The 18,037-nt window shown below is 37.3% G+C and overlaps 2 protein-coding genes across 4 annotated transcripts; one reads left to right on the forward strand and one right to left on the reverse strand.

Annotated features, from left to right (window-relative positions):
* Nucleotides 1–525: 525 nt before the first annotated feature.
* On the forward strand, nucleotides 526–2,787 carry fkbp1aa (FKBP prolyl isomerase 1Aa). 2 transcript variants are annotated; one of them, XM_051904008.1, is made up of 5 exons: nucleotides 526–694; nucleotides 897–944; nucleotides 1,575–1,687; nucleotides 1,960–2,134; nucleotides 2,424–2,787. In XM_051904008.1, exons 1-4 carry the CDS (start codon nucleotides 658–660, stop codon nucleotides 2,086–2,088), a joined length of 327 nt encoding a protein of 108 aa, XP_051759968.1. In that variant the 5' UTR covers nucleotides 526–657; the 3' UTR covers nucleotides 2,089–2,134; nucleotides 2,424–2,787. The 2 variants fall into 2 exon arrangements, with proteins under 2 accessions (XP_051759968.1, XP_051759969.1); XM_051904009.1 differs by having other exon boundaries at nucleotides 1,960–2,109.
* Nucleotides 2,604–17,957, reverse strand: LOC127517848 (syntaphilin). 2 transcript variants are annotated; one of them, XM_051904000.1, is made up of 5 exons: nucleotides 17,774–17,957; nucleotides 12,744–12,846; nucleotides 12,399–12,524; nucleotides 10,404–10,553; nucleotides 2,604–7,811 (listed from the first exon to the last, which is right to left on the reverse strand). In XM_051904000.1, exons 2-5 carry the CDS (start codon nucleotides 12,785–12,787, stop codon nucleotides 6,503–6,505), a joined length of 1,629 nt encoding a protein of 542 aa, XP_051759960.1. In that variant the 5' UTR covers nucleotides 12,788–12,846; nucleotides 17,774–17,957; the 3' UTR covers nucleotides 2,604–6,502. The 2 variants fall into 2 exon arrangements, with proteins under 2 accessions (XP_051759960.1, XP_051759959.1); XM_051903999.1 differs by having other exon boundaries at nucleotides 12,399–12,527.
* Between the last annotated feature and the right edge of the window lie 80 nt (nucleotides 17,958–18,037).

The raw sequence follows: 18,037 nt of genomic DNA on the forward strand, positions 1-18,037 counted from the left end.
ACTCTTGTGTGCACTGTTGTGTAATGAAAAATTATTTAGATGTATAATGAAAATACACATACGGCTGTAAATTTATTTACATTTTATTCCACTTTAATTTTGCTGCCTTTTCCAAATTAATTCTGAACAGAGCACACAACTACCAAATTAATATTGTTGTTGTTGTATTAATATTGTACTCCTGATGGTGTCATCCCATACGGGAAAAAATGTATTTTATCAGGCCAAAATATATTTTAAATATATGGTAAATATATGTAGGTGAAAAAAAACCTAGCGATCAAAACTACATTTTGTATCCATTAAATGTTAGAAGAATTTCACCATATTTTCTACATTGACCACTTTTGTTCATGTATGATCGTCCCAAAAAATGCAGTGGCAGTAAAAAAAAAAAAAAAAAAAAAGACAAATTTACGGTCACTTAATCTCGCTACCCTTATAATGTGACCTTAAATGTTAATATCAGTTACCAACTGTGGTTTCCATGGCAATGCGAGGTTGATGGACGTACAGAGGTAGAGCGCTGTTCGGTGTTTGGCCGCAGGGGGTGCTAGATGCTCGTGTGTGGCGCAGACAGGGGTTTTCTGCCCTCAATCACAATTACTGAAGCACATTTTGTGTGCAGAGCTTCAGGAGTCAAAACAAGCAGCCAGGATGGGAGTCGAGGTTGAAACCATTACACCTGGAGACGGTAAAATACACCACGCATGGAATCACATTGACAATTCAAAAACCACAATACTTAAATATATCAAATGAGCCGAATTTTAAATCGATTTATTCTGCCTGTTTTTGGCATCACGGGCGTTAGCCTGCTAGCTAACCACTAACCTCTTCCCACAGTATTTGACATGCATTTTTAATCGTTTTCTCTTCTTGTTTTGGGTTTTTAGGAAGCACTTTCCCTAAAAAAGGACAGACTTGTGTCGTGCACTACGTGGGTAAGTTGATAAGTGATCGTGTTGATGATGAATCCCTGAAGGGTGTTAGCCAGCATTAGCTGATTAGCCGCATTGACACAATAGACACTTTCGCATTCGCGATCAGCTCGTCGAGGCTTTAAATCTTTAATATTTTAATTGGCCTTAATATTTACCACGTTTTGATGGTTCCTTTTACTCAAATCTGTTAAATGCGACTCTTTGACAGCGCCGGATTCGGAAACCGTGGCCTGTTTTTGAGGATGTACAGTGGCTTTATTGCCGTCATTTATGATTAGATGGGCTGTGTTGAAAAATAGCGGGCAGCCAGACAAACGTTTTTGGAGATTCGTTTTAACATCACATTCGAACTTTTTTAACGCGCTTGTGATGTTCAGAATGTTTAGATCCGAATTTTCAGCAGCTGTGATGTTAAAAAACGCTGCAATTCGAATCCTCCGGGTATGTGATTTTCAAAATGCTTCGATTTGAACGCGCCCGTGATTAACACTATCAAAAATATTTCGATTCGAACGACCTTATTAGTTTATTTTGATGAATCCAAATTATTGTGAATAAATAGCAACCATAAAAGGCTTTTTCTTCGCATGATTCATATGTGCTAAAAAAAAAAAATCCCGTTTCTCTCAGGCTCCCTGACAGATGGACGCAAGTTCGACTCTTCCCGGGACAGGGGAAAGCCTTTCAAATTCAAAATTGGCAAACAGGAAGTGATCCGTGGTTGGGATGAGGGAGTAGCCCAGGTAAATGCACATTCTTCCTGTAATCCTCGGGGTAAAAATGGATATGATTTGCTATATAAATCTACCTGACCCATATTAAGATGTTTGGAACTGTCTGTTCATAAAGTAGGTCTCTGTCTAATTGGAAGATTTCCTCTTTTGCTTCTTCAGACAAATGCACACACGCTGTTTATTATGGTTTTGATAACCAAGACATGTCACTTATTTAATATCCGTTTATTGTTTCATACTATACCTAATTTGGCAAAATGACTTTTACCCCTTTGTAACAGATGAGTGTTGGGCAGCGTGCCAAGCTGACTTGCACTCCGGACTTTGCTTATGGAAGCAAGGGGCACCCGGGCATCATTCCTCCCAACGCCACTCTCGTATTTGATGTGGAGCTGATTGGCTTGGAATAAAGCCCCCACGATTGGACTCAGGTTATTCCCTATTCATTCTTTCAGGGTATGTGCAAAGTCTTCCACATTCAGTTCATTTGTTATTGTTACTCATTATTTAATACACTTTATGAATGCATCATACATGAAAAACATCTTGTAGATAGTTCATCCAATTGCATGGATAGCTTTAATAACTAACAGATAATCTTTAAAGGAGATTATTCTAGTCTCAGTCTTAACTGTCATGTAGAGTTTATTTAACAGGCTGTTCGATTAAACCCTCGTAATCGTATTTATGGCCTTTGAGGAACACGGTTCAGTTGTTTAATAAACCTCTCTCTGTTTTCTTCCAGGTCAACCTTTTTAAGGAACATTGCTCCATGCATGTGATCCTCAAAAGGGGTAGTGTTAATAGCGATACCACTTAGCTTAGCTCTGTTTTGCATTTGTATATTTTGTTGCCTTTTTATTTCTTTTCTGCTTGACATAATCACTGGTATACTCTCAATCATTGGAAGTTCACTAAGACACAATTTTATTTCATTTTTTTTTTTTTTTTTTTTTTTTTCTCCTCTCCTCTCTTTTTATATTTGATTTCTGTGTTGTAAACGCGATCACAGCAACAGGGTTTTGGCTGAGCTGGTAATAAGTACTCTGGTGGGGAAATCTGGTTAAGTATAAAACAAACTACTTGAAAATAAATTGTTTATAAAAAGATCAAGCTGGTCTCTGATGTGTTGATTGGGAAACTGGAATGGTGTGTTTGCAGGTGCATCATTGTCATATGACGATAAATGGCAGGACATTTTGACAGTCATTTGGTCCCTGTCTCTGATAGTGTGTATTTTGTGCTGGATAGCCCCACCCCACCACATCAAAACAGTGTAAATGCAACAAAAACTCAGGCCAAACAAGCATAAAGCAGCTTTTAAAAACCCATTTCAAGTGTTTTATTGAAAGTATAATCTATCAAATACAATTAACTAATCATCTAATATCATTAAATATTAAGTGTCTGCGTAATATGTGTTCTTTTATCAATTTTCAGGGCTTGTTTTGTTTGTTTTGTGGATGGCTCAGCTAAACAGGCAAATAAGAGACTATTAACTACCATTGTTCCTTTTAATTATACAAATGCCTCATTAAAACGCCTACAAGTGCATAAAACTGATCAGAGATCAGGTAAAAACTATAGACACTTGTTCATGGGTTCACAGAGATCACCGCCAGGGATGAACCATTGAAATTTTAAAATGATTCGAAACAGTTAAGCCTTGTTTACTGAAATCACTTGACTTTGAAACACACTACAAACCACGGATTTGAAACAAAAGATTTGTAAAGGTTTCGAAGCTTCATGAAGCAGTTTCGAAAGCACCCATCACTACAGTCTAGGACAATGCAAATAAAAAAAGTCATTAGCACAACAGAAGCCATGTCATTTTAATGAAACACTTTAATTTTCAAGGTGCAATTGAACCAAACAATCCAAATTTACAATTAGGGTTGAGTGCAGACAGGCTCTGTCTAAATACACAATCATACGTTGCTCTTCAAATCAGCATGAGTTATTCAAATGTCTACATGAAATAGAATCTATAAGTTTGCTGATAGTTAACTACTAGGAATTCTTGTGCTAACATGCATTCTAAGCCCTTACAATAATCAACTGGAACGCTATAATTATCTGGTTTTGTTCTTTTGTTTTACTTCAAATAAACAAGACTTTGTTTTACAAATGCATGAATTACTGAAATCTGGATGCATGCAATAGTTAGACCCATTGGGTTTGAAGCGATGCGTTGATCAAAAAATCTAAAAACGACTTTTATGACAGTAAATGTACATCTTCACAACCACTGTTATGTTTATAACCTTAGTGTTTCTAATGAATTAATATTTTGGCATGGTTTTGACTAATTTTGCATCCTCTCTAGTACTATTCACCTGAGTTCCACCTGAGACTGAGTTAAAAATAAATGAAAATCTACCACCCAAAGAACAGATTAATAAAGTCATCTTAGGCCATCACCTTCCATTGCTTTATCAATACAATTTGGCATTTTTAGCAAACAAGCTGTACTACAATTCAAAAATCCATAAATATTATGCAAATGCACAGTAAAGCAGTTTCAAAATCTCTTTTGCTCATATATGAAGCACAGTTGTGCAAGTGATAAAACGAACTTGAGTAGAAAAGTCTAGAATGACATCATAGTGATCCACATAACACTCCACATTTAGGCATTTTCATGTGAAGTTTTAATTCTATGTAATGAGTGAAGCATATTTTTTAGAGATACCTAATGCTTCTTGTGTTATTATTTTATGAAATAAGATGGATTGACAATGGGTGCTTAGCAACAGGTATGTAAAGGTTTAAAATTTGAAAGCCTAGCTCTGTTAATTGGTTTGAGCTATGGATTTCCTCTTTTCATGAGCACCCATGTCTATGTAACCTACCTAAAGTTACATGCAACTTTAAAGTAACAAGTTTTCCTGTGAATGGGCCTCATTCATGAAACTTGAGCAGAATTACTGTAATTCATTGCAATGGAACAGTTTACATGAGAATATTTCAAATTATTTACACATTCTTGTCTGACACCTAATGTCAGTGAATAAATGTCATATCACTAAAATCCCATAGGGGGAATGTTGAAAATTTACTTAAACTGACAGTGATGGACCAAGGTCATTCATTCAGTAGTACATTTTTTTTACTTGGATGAACTGAATAAAAATAATTCTTAAGGCATTTAATTAAAATTTGTGCTTAAAAGGCCTAAACTTCTGTACATTGTGTAGCTTGGACTGTTTGGTCAGTGCTGTTTACAGCTACTTTTGACTGTGTACTGCCTGCTGAGTTTCAGCCAAGAAAGGGAGGAAATAAAGCAGATAAGAGAACCAGAAGGAAAAGAAAAACAAATGGTGGAAATGAGCCTTGAAACTTTTGTCTGTGCAAATTAGGGCCACATTCCCTCGATCTTTGTCCCAAACAAGGATTTGAACCAAAGACATATTTAAGCCTCCTTGGTTCAAAGATATTACCTGCTGGGAGATCAAGGACAAAGAGTCCACACAAGGGGCCTCATTTATAAAATGTTGCGCAGAAACCATCCTAAATTTGATCTTACAGTCATTACTCAGATGTGCGTACGTGCAGTGTTGGGGTTAACACATTACAAGTAACTTGAGTTACGTAATCAGATTACTTTTTTCAAGTAACTAGTAAAGTAACGCAATACTTTTTCAATTTACAACAAAATACCTGAGTTACTTTTTCTCAAATAAGTAATGCAAGTTTCTTTGTTTTCACACTTATTGATTGACAGCTCACCAGTCACCATGTTGAGAGAAAAAGGGTAAGTACAGAGGTGTTGTGTGCACTACTATTGTAGTTCTAGACTAAATGTGAACATGAATTTACTCATCTCACTTGCAGGAAAACATTCAGTATTCCTCAAAATGAATAAAAAAGGTGAAATGCAATCTCAGAATTTTACGCTAACCTGTAATAATTAACTGTATTGAATTACACAAATATACTTTATGTATTTAATTTCACTTTATTAAGTCTTTGCTGCTGACCTTCAATGGTCCAATTCAACCATACTAATAAGCAAAAATTACTTTATATTAGATTTAGAAATAAGAGTGTTGAACTTCCTTCTACTGTATCCTATTCTCCAGAATGGCAGCACAGCTGAAAGGTTTGTTTGAGCTGCGCCCTCTACTGTATAGACGTGAATATGCTTTTCCTTCAGCCTGAGGCTTATTCATTTCAGTTTTGGTGTGATAGGGCCTTAACATTTGCCAAAAGTAGAACTTTTTTGTTGTTATTAAAAAACAAACAAGCAAGCCAAAGTGAGAAAAAGTAACGCAAAAGTAATGTAACACATTACTTTTCATAAAAAGTAACTACGTAATGCAATTAGTTACTTTTTTAGGGAGTAATGCATGCAAAGTAACTTTCCCCAACACTGCGTACGTGAGATTCATAGAATAAACGTACACACAGAAAACGAGCGTACGCCTCTCTTTCATATGTGAAATCTATAAATCGCAAATGATCTTGAACTTGCACGCAGCTGAATGGTTTCAGTTCTCCGCCTTGTAAACGACACCAAATTAATGTCGTGTACATATACAAGATCACCAGTCATTGTCCAAATCCTTTCATTTAGAATGGCGAGCTGCAAGAATAGCTTAGATTTCCAAAAACCTGCAGTACTCTGACAAGGAAAAGTGCGTACGTCTGCTCAGACCCTGACATGACGCTAAGCACTTTTCCACATCAAAGACCATTTTTACAAATATTAACGTTTGGATTTTAGCGTACGCACACTCAAATCTGTGTGTATGCACGCTTTATAAATGAGGCCCAAGATCCAGTTAAAAGTTTTTTGATGGTATGGTAATGCTAGGGTTATCAGATAGGTGTCGCTCTTCCTGTTCCCGAGGGGCCGCGACCACAGCCACTGCCAACCCGTCTAAGAGAGTGCAGTGCAACGGCACAGCAGCCGCGTAACAGGGAGCCCATGTTGTACATGGGCATGCCTTCATTCCGTGACCCTCGGCAAAGCCACGCCAATGTCGGAACTACGGGAACGGCCACCGCTATGAGGTCGATCAGGAAATAGCGGCTCCAGTGGCTCCTCTGAGGGGGAGCTGATTCTGCATCCTCCCCCACTCCATCTTCATCATTGACCTTTACTACGGTTGTTTCCTGTGGTGGCAGCTCGAGAGGTGGCGACGCTCTGGGACAAGGTTGCTGAACCTGTGGCTTGGTCAACACTGTTGGTGTTGCTGTTGATGATGTAAATTCAACTGTGCTGTCTAGCGGTAAAGTTTCTGTGATGTAGGACATCTGTGCAGGTGAAGTAGTGGCCGAGGATGGCGAAAACACCTGTGGTTCAGCTAAAGTAACGTCTGGTGCGCAAGTTGCTGAAGCGATGATGCTCAATTCCTCTCCTCCGCCCTCTTCGGAGATCCAGGTTATGGTGGGGCTGCAGGCCTGTGAGCGGTACCCTGGCCTGTCACTTACTTCGGATGCACTAGGGGGTGCTGTTGGCGGTGCTGGAGGAGGAGGCGGAGGTGGAGGAGGTGGTGCTTCCTCCTGTGGGAGGTGCAGAAACAGATGGTGGTGTGGGAGGTAGGCATGTGGACCACAGCTACAGTTGTTGTTAATAGCATGACAGGATCGACTAACGGGCAACACCGTCTCTCCGCTGCACAATCTCTCGCAGGTGGATGATCGCGACAAAGTGGAGCATAGCGTTGCGTGAGGAACTTGTTCAGACAGTAAAGCTGCCTCCAGAAGTAGATGAGTACGTCCGTCACCCCTCGGTAACGTCATTGCCCCTCTGTTGGCGGGAATATAGCGATCGGAAAGTACGTTTCCATTGCGATCTGTAGCACAAGGTGACGTATCACTGCTCAGCCTGGTGAAGGTGGCGCTGCGACTCATGGTGTGGGCTGGAGAGCAGCCACAAGACCTAGACGCCCCAATTCGTTGGCCTATCCTACCGACACCTAGACCTTCAGACTTACAGTCCTGTTGTTCTGCCTCATGGACCCCCAGATTGGACCTAACTGTTTCAACAGCCTGCTGAAGCTGCTGGATCTCCTTCCGGGCCTTTTTTAGGGCCAGCTGGGCCTCTATGCGATGACATTCCTCCTCTATCCAGTCCTCCTGCATCCGAGTCAGCTGCATCCGTAACTCCTCGATCTCAGAGTCTCTGCCGTGGTACAAAAAAAAAAAAACAAGGGCATAGAAATAAATCTAATGCTGCATCTGAAATTACATACGGTTTAGTAGGTACTACATTTGGTTTGAAACTTACTTCGTGTCTATTAAAAAAATGTTAGTAGCACTTTATTTTACAGTCCTGTTCCCCAGGTACATACTATATACTTATAGTAATTACAATAACTGGGTAATAACGTACTAACCCTGAACCTACTCCTAAACCTAACCTTAACCCATGTAGTTACCTTATATAAGTGGTTCTTAACTGGTTTGGCCGTCGACCCACATTTTCCCATGGTCATTAAGCCACGACCCAGTTTTTTTTTTTTTTTTTTTTTAGGAATTTGACCTAATTCCTATATATATATCGTGTACTTTACCGTATTAACAAAAACTAGTTTGGGACTGCTACAATGTATGTGTATGTTAAGTAAAGTATATATTTTTATTTCCATATATATATATACACTTTACTTAACGCGTACACGTACATTGTAGCAGTCCCAAACTAGTTTTTGTTAATACAGTAAAGTTAATAAGTTGGTATGAGCCCCCTCAGTCATTTAAAAATATACAAAATAACCCGGTGAAAATAAAGCAGAATTTTGGGATTATGGAAACAACAGATACCATGGTAAATACACAATACTAACATGTACTGTTATTGAAACATGGAAACTGCTCCTGATGTATAGAATGATCATCATACCTACAATCCTTCCCACCTAACACACAAAGATCCAGTTTTGTCATTTATTGGACTTACTAATTGACAAAAGAACTTATGTTGCATGCTTGTAATTTCTTTTGCACTTTATTTAATACAGCGTGCACCGCCTCATTTAAGCACTGACCAGACATGGCTGACAGGACAGGAAAAGTTAGTTTTTCTGAGGAGAGACTTTTTATTTCGTAACAAATTATGAAAATAAAGTTAGAATAATGACATTGACATACAGCCTGACAACATCTCATCTGATATCTATGGAGGCTCATTTCCGCCACAGAATAAAAATAAAAAAGGTAATTGCGACTTTTTATCTTGCAATACTGACTTTTTTCTCAGAATAGCGTGATATAAAGTCGCAATTGCGAGTTATAAAGTCAGAATTGCGACATATACACTCAAAATTGTGAGTTATAAAGTCAGAATTGCGACAAACTCAAAATTGTGTTATAGTCAAAATTGACATGTAAACTCAAAATTGCGTGTTATAAAGTCAGAATTGACATATAAACTAAAAATTGCGTTATAAAGTCAAAATTGCATGTTATAAAGTCAGAACTGTGACATATAAACTAAAAATTGCGTTATAAAGTCAAAATTGCGTGTTATAAAGTCAGAATTGTGACATATAAACTCAAAATTGTGTTATAAAGTCAGAATTGTGACATATAAACTCAATATTGCGTGTTATAAAGTCAGAATTGTGACATATAAACTCAAAATTGTGTTATAAAGTCAGAATTGTGACATATAAACTCAAAATTGCGTTAAGTCAAAATTGTGACATATAAACTCAATATTGCGTGTTATAAAGTCAGAATTGTGACATATAAACTCAAAATTGTGTTATAAATCAGAATTGTGACATATAAACTCAAAATTGCGTTATAAAATCAAAATTGCGTGTTATAAAGTCAGAATTGTGACATATAAACTCAAAATTGCGTTAGAAAGTCAAAATTGTGACATATAAACTCAATATTGCGTGTTATAAAGTCAGAATTGTGACATATAAACTCAAAATTGTGTTATAAAGTCAGAATTGTGTTAGAAAGTCAAAATTGTGACATATAAACTCAAAATTGCGTTATAAAATCAAAATTGTGACAAACTCAAAATTGTGATTAATAAAGTCAGAATTGCAAGATATAAACTCAATATTGCGTGTTATAAAGTCAGAATTGTGACATATAAACTCAAAATTGTGTTATAAATCAGAATTGTGACAAACTCAAAATTGCGTTATAAAATCAAAATTGCGTGTTATAAAGTCAGAATTGTGACATATAAACTCAAAATTGTGTTATAAAGTCAGAATTGTGACATATAAACTCAAAATTGCGTTAGAAAGTCAAAATTGTGACATATAAACTCAATATTGCATGTTATAAAGTCAGAATTGTGACATATAAACTCAAAATTGTGTTATAAAGTCAGAATTGTGACAAACTCAAAATTGCGTTATAAAATCAAAATTGTGACAAACTCAAAATTGCGTGTTATAAAGTCAGAATTGTGACATATAAACTCAAAATTGCGTTATAAAGTCAAAATTGTGACAAATAAACTCAAAATTGCGTGTTATAAAGTCAGAATTGTGACATATAAGCTCAAAATTACGAGTTATAAAGCTAAAATTGTGACAAACTCAAAATTGTGATTAATAAAGTCAGAATTGCAAGATATAAACTCACAATTGCGAGTTATAAAGTCAGAATTGCGAGTTATAAAGTGAGAGATATACTCTGTGTGTGTGCATGCATGAATGATAAACAGGACATGATCTTGTACTGCTAGAATGGCAGGAAGCTATAAAAGTCCACTGACACAATGACAGATAGAAGCCCTACTGACCGGTCCTGAAGCCTCTCCACATTTTCTTTCAGCCGAGCTCGTAAGTGACGAATACACACTTCCTTCTGCTGCAGTGGGGTGAGATACTGCTCAGGAGCTGGTGGACGGATCCCGTGATTCTCACTACAGGTTGCATACTTTGCCTGCCGTCTGGGCAGAGAGAAAGGAAAAATTAATATTTAATCATGATTAATCTCATAATTTTTAAATATTTAACAAGTTAATGGTACAGATCAAACTAAATAACAGGTCCAAGTGTAATTATTAGGCTCGGCAAATGGTGTGACAGTGTAAATTTATGCAACAATGATTTTTACCCATCTCACAGAAAGCAACAGATTCTATATTTCTCTGCTGAAGAGAAAATTACAGAAGCTCTAAGAGGCCATGCATTATACTTTTTTTCTTTCTTTTTTTTTCTTGTGATCTCAACATAAAAGTTGTTTTCTTTTGATCACAACTTTTTCCATGTATTTGACATAAAAGCATGTTGTTTTTTATTGTACTAGGGGCAGCAAAAGCTTGCCGCAATTCTTCAGCATCATCAGTGAACAAATTGGTTTTACTTTGATCAGGGATTCACTCAAGCTAAAATAGCTCTACATTTTTTGAGTGACTGGCAACTTCCACATTAGTGCTGTACATTTGAGAAGCTGTCCGGTCTACAGTTTTATTGTCGAAGACAATATATTGACCCTGAATATGTGGTCAGTTTTATTGCTAGCGTGCATTTTGCAAATGGCAATGGTGAAGACGTCAACATGCATGCAACACCAGTCCCATTTTACAAACATTTAATTTAAAGGGTTAGTTCACCCAAAAATGAAATTTCTGTCATTAATTACTCACCCTCATATCGTTCCAAACTCGTAAGACCTTCGTTCATCTTTGGAACACAAATTAAGATATTTTTGATGAAATACAAGAGGTTTTTTCATCCCCCCATAGAAAGCAACATTATTACCACATTCAAGGTTCAGAAAAGTAGTAAAGACATCGTTAAAACAGTCGACATAACTACAGTGGTTCAACCTTAATGTTATGAAGCGACAAGAATACTTTTTGCACGCGCAAAAAAAAAAATAACGACAAATTCTTCTCTCTCCTGTCATTCTTCTACACTGCTCCTGCATCAGCATCACACAACTGCGTCGTGCTGCTTACGTGAACAGCATCGGCCAATACCAAGCCGGCGTTCTGATGTAGAACCTGGAAGCGCTGCACTGTCTATACAACATAAACAGTGTAGGAGAATGAAATGGGAGAGACGAATTTGTTGAATAAAGTCGTTATTTTTGTTTTGTTTTTGTGTACAAAAAATATTCTCATCTCTTCATAACATTAAGGTTGAGCCAATATTTTAACGATGACTTTACTACTTTTCTGGACCTTGAATGTGGTAGTTATGTTGCTTTATATAAGGGATAAAAAACCTCTTGGATTTCATCAAAAATATCTTAATTTGAGTTCTGAAAATAATCGAAGGTCTTACGGGTGTGGAACGACATGAGGGTAAGTAATTGATGACAAAATTTTCATTTTTGGGTGAACTAACCCTATAAAGTTAAAAATACATTGTCAATCGCAATCTACAGAGGAAGGATGTGAGTAGTATGAACTACTTTTATGGTGCTTTTTTTTCTTTTTTTGAAGCATGATAGCCCATTCACTTTCAAATAGAAAAGAGCAGCTTGTACATTCTACAAAATATCTCCTTTTGTGTTCTACAGAGAAAGTAAAACAGGTTTGAGTGATATGAGGGGGAGTAAATAAGACAGAATTTTTATTTTTGTGAGAACTATTCCAGTATGCACAATCACATCAGTATTACAGAACTTTTTAAATTAACTAGTAACTAGACTTATAAACGGACATAGAGTCATGTCTGTTCCATTAATTCTATTTTTGTACTGTACTTTTTGCCACCATACAAAATCTGGAACACGACCCTGATGGAAGACGGATCTAATCTGCCTCTGAGTGTGTGTCGCTCACCGTGGTGTGGCTGGGTTGGAGCGTGGTACAGTATTGCTCTCTGTGCATTTGCAGGATGCTGTTGAGTAACCGCTACGGACAGTCGAGTCCCCATGTGAGTGTCGAGTGCTGCTTGGGGCAGCAGACCTTCTATGACACACACACACACACACACACACACACAGTGACAGATGAGCTCTGACGTGCATATCAAACATGCTGTCACAGTGAAACTCAAACTTTTTACACTGTATGTGTTTTAAAGGAATTCACACTACTGGTGCTGAATGAATATATCACATTATAATAATTATAAAACTATCAAAGTGTCTGCTTATGTATGTTAAAGAAGGCAGGTAGCATTACCTGCGGGAACCAGCAGATGGCCTTCGGTTCACTGGGAGCGACATGGGTAAGGACTGACACCTTGTAAGGGCACAATTACAAGGATTCCTCACGACAGATCTCTCTAAAACACACGTACACCACAGAATATGAAATATAATCAGTACCAAACAGATAAGACCGGATATTGGTCTCTTGGACAGGAACAATTTTAATGGAATACAAAAGGTTATATTTTAAAAGAGTTACTGACCTTGACACACATGAGGGGCTCCTCTCTACGATATCATTTCCTGATTTATGTTTTTTTTAATGTATGTTTCTTTATGTGTGCTGCACCACATAATTCTGATTAACGGAAAATAGTTTTTCAAATATGAAAAAGCCGTGATTTGTTTAAAGTCACAATGAAATCAGAATTGGCCATTTTTTTAATGCAATATTGTAGTATTTATAATAAATTATTTATTAGTGTACATAATTTTTTTATTCATGTGCCCTCTTAATCTTTAATCAAAATAACTTCCCCTCCCTCCTGCAGCGACATCTCTTCTCTTCTCTGATGACGTGTTTGCTGGCATAAGGGCGGGACAACCTGTCACTCACATGAGATCCACCAATAGCAATCCACAACCATCCAGTCAATTCCAGATGGACAAAATCAAGTGCCGCCCTACATTTGTTCTTGTTCAAGAAGTTGTTTCACTCATCACAATAGGGAAGAAAAGACTATTGCAACTTCTGTTTCATGCCGACTTTAAATTTATACACAACCCTATCGTTCAAAAGTTCAGGGTCAAAAAATGTTTTTGAAAAAAGTCTCTTTTACTCACCATGGCTAATTTATTTGATCAAAAATACATTTGATACATTTTAAAATGTAATTTATTCCGGTGACTGTAAAGCTGAATTTTCAGCATCATTACTCCAGTCTTTAGTGTCACATGATCCTTCAGAAATCATTCTAATATGCTGATTTGCTGCTCAAATAGTATTATTATCAATGCTGAAAAAAGTTGTGCTGTTTCATATTTTTGTGGAAAAAAATTATACTTTTTTTAGGATTCTCAAACAGTAAGTTCAAAAGAACAGCATTTATTTGAAATATAAATATTTGTAACATTATAATTGTTTTTACTGTCACTTTTGAACAAAAATGGTATAATGAATTTTTTATAAAGGTTTCGTATCAAGAACTTTGTTGTTTTAATGAGGCTTTTTTCTTCAATATATCAGGACAGTATCATTTATACATTTGATATATTTATAAATAAAAATATGTACATTATAGAAGAGGCATATTCAGGTATGCCTGTATGTATAAATTGCATTATGTATTTTTCATTGACCCAAAAGCAGAATAATATGGACCACCCAAAAGTGGTCCATATTATTGTGCGCTTTATTCATATGACATTCTGAAGACACACTCTTTTTATGTTTTACGGTAGAAAGTCATGAGAGTTTAGAATATCATAAAGGTGAGTAAACGAAGACAGAATTTTCATTTTTAGCTGAACTATAAGTTGATGTTGCCATTCGATAGCCAAAAACACAAGTGTTTATTAGGAGACTCTGTAACCTTGTATCCCACTACAATACCAAATCCACAAAGACACATGCCTGACAATATTAGATTCACAAGATGCTGAACAGAATCCAACAGGCAGTATTTCATTCTGGATGCCACATGACTCACAAGACAATAAATGCTTATGTAAACCAAACATTCAGAACAATAAACAAAATGAACTAGACAAAGGCGCACACACACACACACATATACATAGCTGACGGGTTCTTTCACACTTTGCACTGAGCTATTCACACACTCACAGAAATGTGAACTGTTTCTCGGGTGCCTAACATGGTGACATGAGTGTGTGTGTGTGTGACTGACGTAACATTGGCTGCCATTACAAAGCTAGCGTGAACTATGAGATTCATGTGCTTCTAGATTATGTTCATGCATTTTGATAAAAGTGCTCAGAATATTTAATCCCAACTGTCCAAGAATCTTCTCAATCATCCGTGAAGATGCCGATAGTAGTGGCCCCTTTGTTAGCAGTTTTGCTATATGTTTGGATTGGACTGATTCTGCACACTGTGCAATGACAAATAAATTGTGCTTTTTCTAGCATGACCCAGTTTTGATTCACTGAGAAGTCGGCACTGTCATCAGCAACAAAAAAAGGGGGGGGGGGGGGGGGCTGACACTGTTTTGAAAAATAAAACCTTTCACAATAAATAAGCAGAATGTTTACACATACAGTTGCAAGAAAAAGTATGTGAACCACTTGCAGAATCTGTGAAAATGTCTCAAAATCATTCAGTCACTGTTGTAAAGGGTTCAAATATGCAAAAGATGGTGGAAAACTGAAGAATTTTTGGGACCTGGAGATTTTTTCTGAAGAACAGAGCTCAGTTTAACTGCTCAGAATAAACAAGGGACTCATGAACAACCATCACAAAACAAAAAAACAGTCGTGGATCATCCAGGTAACCACACACAGTATTAAGAATCAATAATCAAGGAACTTTGCTGTCGTACCATGTGCAATGATATTACGCAGCGTCTCTCACAAATGTCTCAATGGTTGCAAGACACGCTCCCTGTGCAAACAGGGGGTCACAGGCACTGCGTAATATCATTGCGCCTGCTGCAGCCATGGTACAGCAGCAAAGTTCCTTGATTATTACTCCGGAATGAGAGTATAGTTCCTAGCCATATCGGCCTAGAAAATCGTAACTTTTCATTTTCCGTCGGTCTTAGTACACGATGTAACTACAGAAGAGTCAAGTTTTAAATAGGAAAAATATCAAAACTCTTTGGTCATTTTTGAGCGAGATGCTAACGGTCTAATCAGATTCAATGAACTATGCTAAGCTATGCTAAAAGTGGTACCGCCAGACCCGGAGATCGGCTGAATGGATTCGAACACGGTAGAACTCAACTGTTTAACTCTAGGGGAGTTGGAAAATGAGCCTATTTGCAAAAAAGTGGAGTGTTCCTTTAACAAGTTATGAAGTAAAAACAACTAGCTTCTGCCAGACCGCCTTCCGTATTCAACTTGCGAAAAAAGTGTACAACTCTTGCAGTTCAAAAAGCTTATGCTACGTCCTACGCCTTCCCTATTCAACTTACAGAAAAGGTGTAACTGACGCGACGCCAATTTACACTTTCTTCATAAGTTGAATATGGAAGACGGTCTGGTGGAAGCTAGATATTTTACTTCATAACTTGTAAAATATGGATTTTTTTTACACAAACGCATCGCTTCGCTTCGCTTCGCTTCATAAGGCCTTTATTAACACCCCAGAACCGTGTGGAGTACGTTTATGATGGATGGAGACAATTTCTTCAGCTCATACTTGTTGATCTTCGCTCACTGCCATTATAAAGCTTGGACGTGTCAGGATATTTATAAATAACTCCAATTGTATTCATCAGAAAGAAGAAAGTCATATACTCCTAGGATGGCTTGAGGGCGAGTAAAGCTTGGGGTAATTTTCATTTGAAAGTGAACTAATCCTTTAACTGCATCCAGCTGAAAAAATCCAAAAATCTTCTATACTTTCACTATTTCTTAATCCCTCCATGTTCTATCTTGTAGTATTCTGAATGTCTGACACTTTTTTACTGCCTCCTTAAAGGGTTAGTTCACCCAAAATGTTGTTTACGTCCAAGCGCTTCCATGTTCTACGTCAGAATGCCGACTCATTGGTGGCCGACTCCTGCGTCAGCATCACACACTTGCGTCGTGCTGCTCACGTGAACAGCGTCAGCCAATACTGAGTCGCCGTTCTGATGTAGGACACGGAAGCGCTGAACGTAAACAACTTATGCAAATGACACAGAAGAGAAGATATTGGTGAATAAAGTTATTTTTGTTTTGTTTTTGTGCACAAAAAATATTCTCATCGCTTTATAACATTAAGGTTGAACCACTGCAGTCACATTGACTATTTTAATAATGTCTTTATTACCTTTCTGGACCTTAAAAGTGGTGGTTAAATTGCTGTCTGATAGAGGAGTCAGATACTTCTCGGATTTCATCAAAAATATCTTAATTTGTGTTCCGAAGATGAACGAAGGTCTTACAGGTGTGGAACGACATGAGTGTGAGTAATTAACGACAGAATTTAAATTTTTGAGTGAACTAACCCTTTAAGATGAATCATTTATGTCACTTTGGATAAAAGTGTCTTAATTAAATGAATAAATGTAAAATGTAAAATAAAATGTCATATACTTCAATTGAATGAATTAATTGAAATAAATTTTCATTTTAAACATTTATGCCAAATCAACATCAAATCCAAAAGTCCTTGTAAATAATGGCCAAGATCATGACACAAAAAACACTGAGCTAAAATACATTTTAAACAACTGTCCCGTCTTTCTGTTTGACTACGGTAATATTTTAATGCTGTCAGTCAAGTTTTTGAAGCTCCATCCAGTGTTTTTAGGGCTGATTTTACTTTCATTTCACATTACTACACATTCAACAACACTTGCCTCTGAACAACATCTGACAGCTACAGGTCACTTTGGTGTCTGCAGACTCTACGCCCATAGCTAAATAGGACTAGATTGTTCTAAATATAATAATAATATAAATAATATTCAAAAATGCATAACACAAGCAAATATTTAAACATTTTTGTTTAAAAAACAAACAAAAAAACCTTGAAATCCCATGGTTTCAGGACCCATAGTGGGAGCTTGGCAAGACGTCACCACTCTCCCTATGTTGCAGGTAAATCGTCCCTAAAGTAAAGGGCACAAGCTGTCTTACGTAACAGTATATCAGCAGAATACTATTCGCCTGTCTGAGACTGAAACGCAGCAACAGTGCGTCGTTGGTTTTGGTGGGCATAAACAACATCATATAACAAGCTTAGTCTAAACTGTCTTATGCTGAGAAACGCACTTATGATACACAAATCATTATGATAATGAACATGAAGCTCCTGTCATAACATTACAGTCGAGTTTATGGAACATCTGCAAGTCGAGAGAATTAAAGACCGGGTTGAACGCCACTTACATCCTCTGCTTTTCCGTCGACGATGCTTTGCAGTATCCCAGTGAAGTTTGTTCATGGATGTTGTTGGCTGTGCCCTGCGCGCGGGCCAGTAATGCGCGCCGCGTCATTTCGCCCGGGTCGATTGATGATGGATGGATGCTGCTGATGAGAGCACGCACGAGACCTGCGAAAGCAGAAACGACGCATTTGCGTGACGCTGCGACGGCGTTTCTTAAAGGGACAGAGAGCGGATGTTTAAAAAGGGGGTCGGTTTATTATAGAATC

Source organism: Ctenopharyngodon idella, chromosome 8 (assembly GCF_019924925.1).
Source record: "Ctenopharyngodon idella isolate HZGC_01 chromosome 8, HZGC01, whole genome shotgun sequence".
NCBI lineage: Eukaryota > Metazoa > Chordata > Actinopteri > Cypriniformes > Xenocyprididae > Ctenopharyngodon > Ctenopharyngodon idella.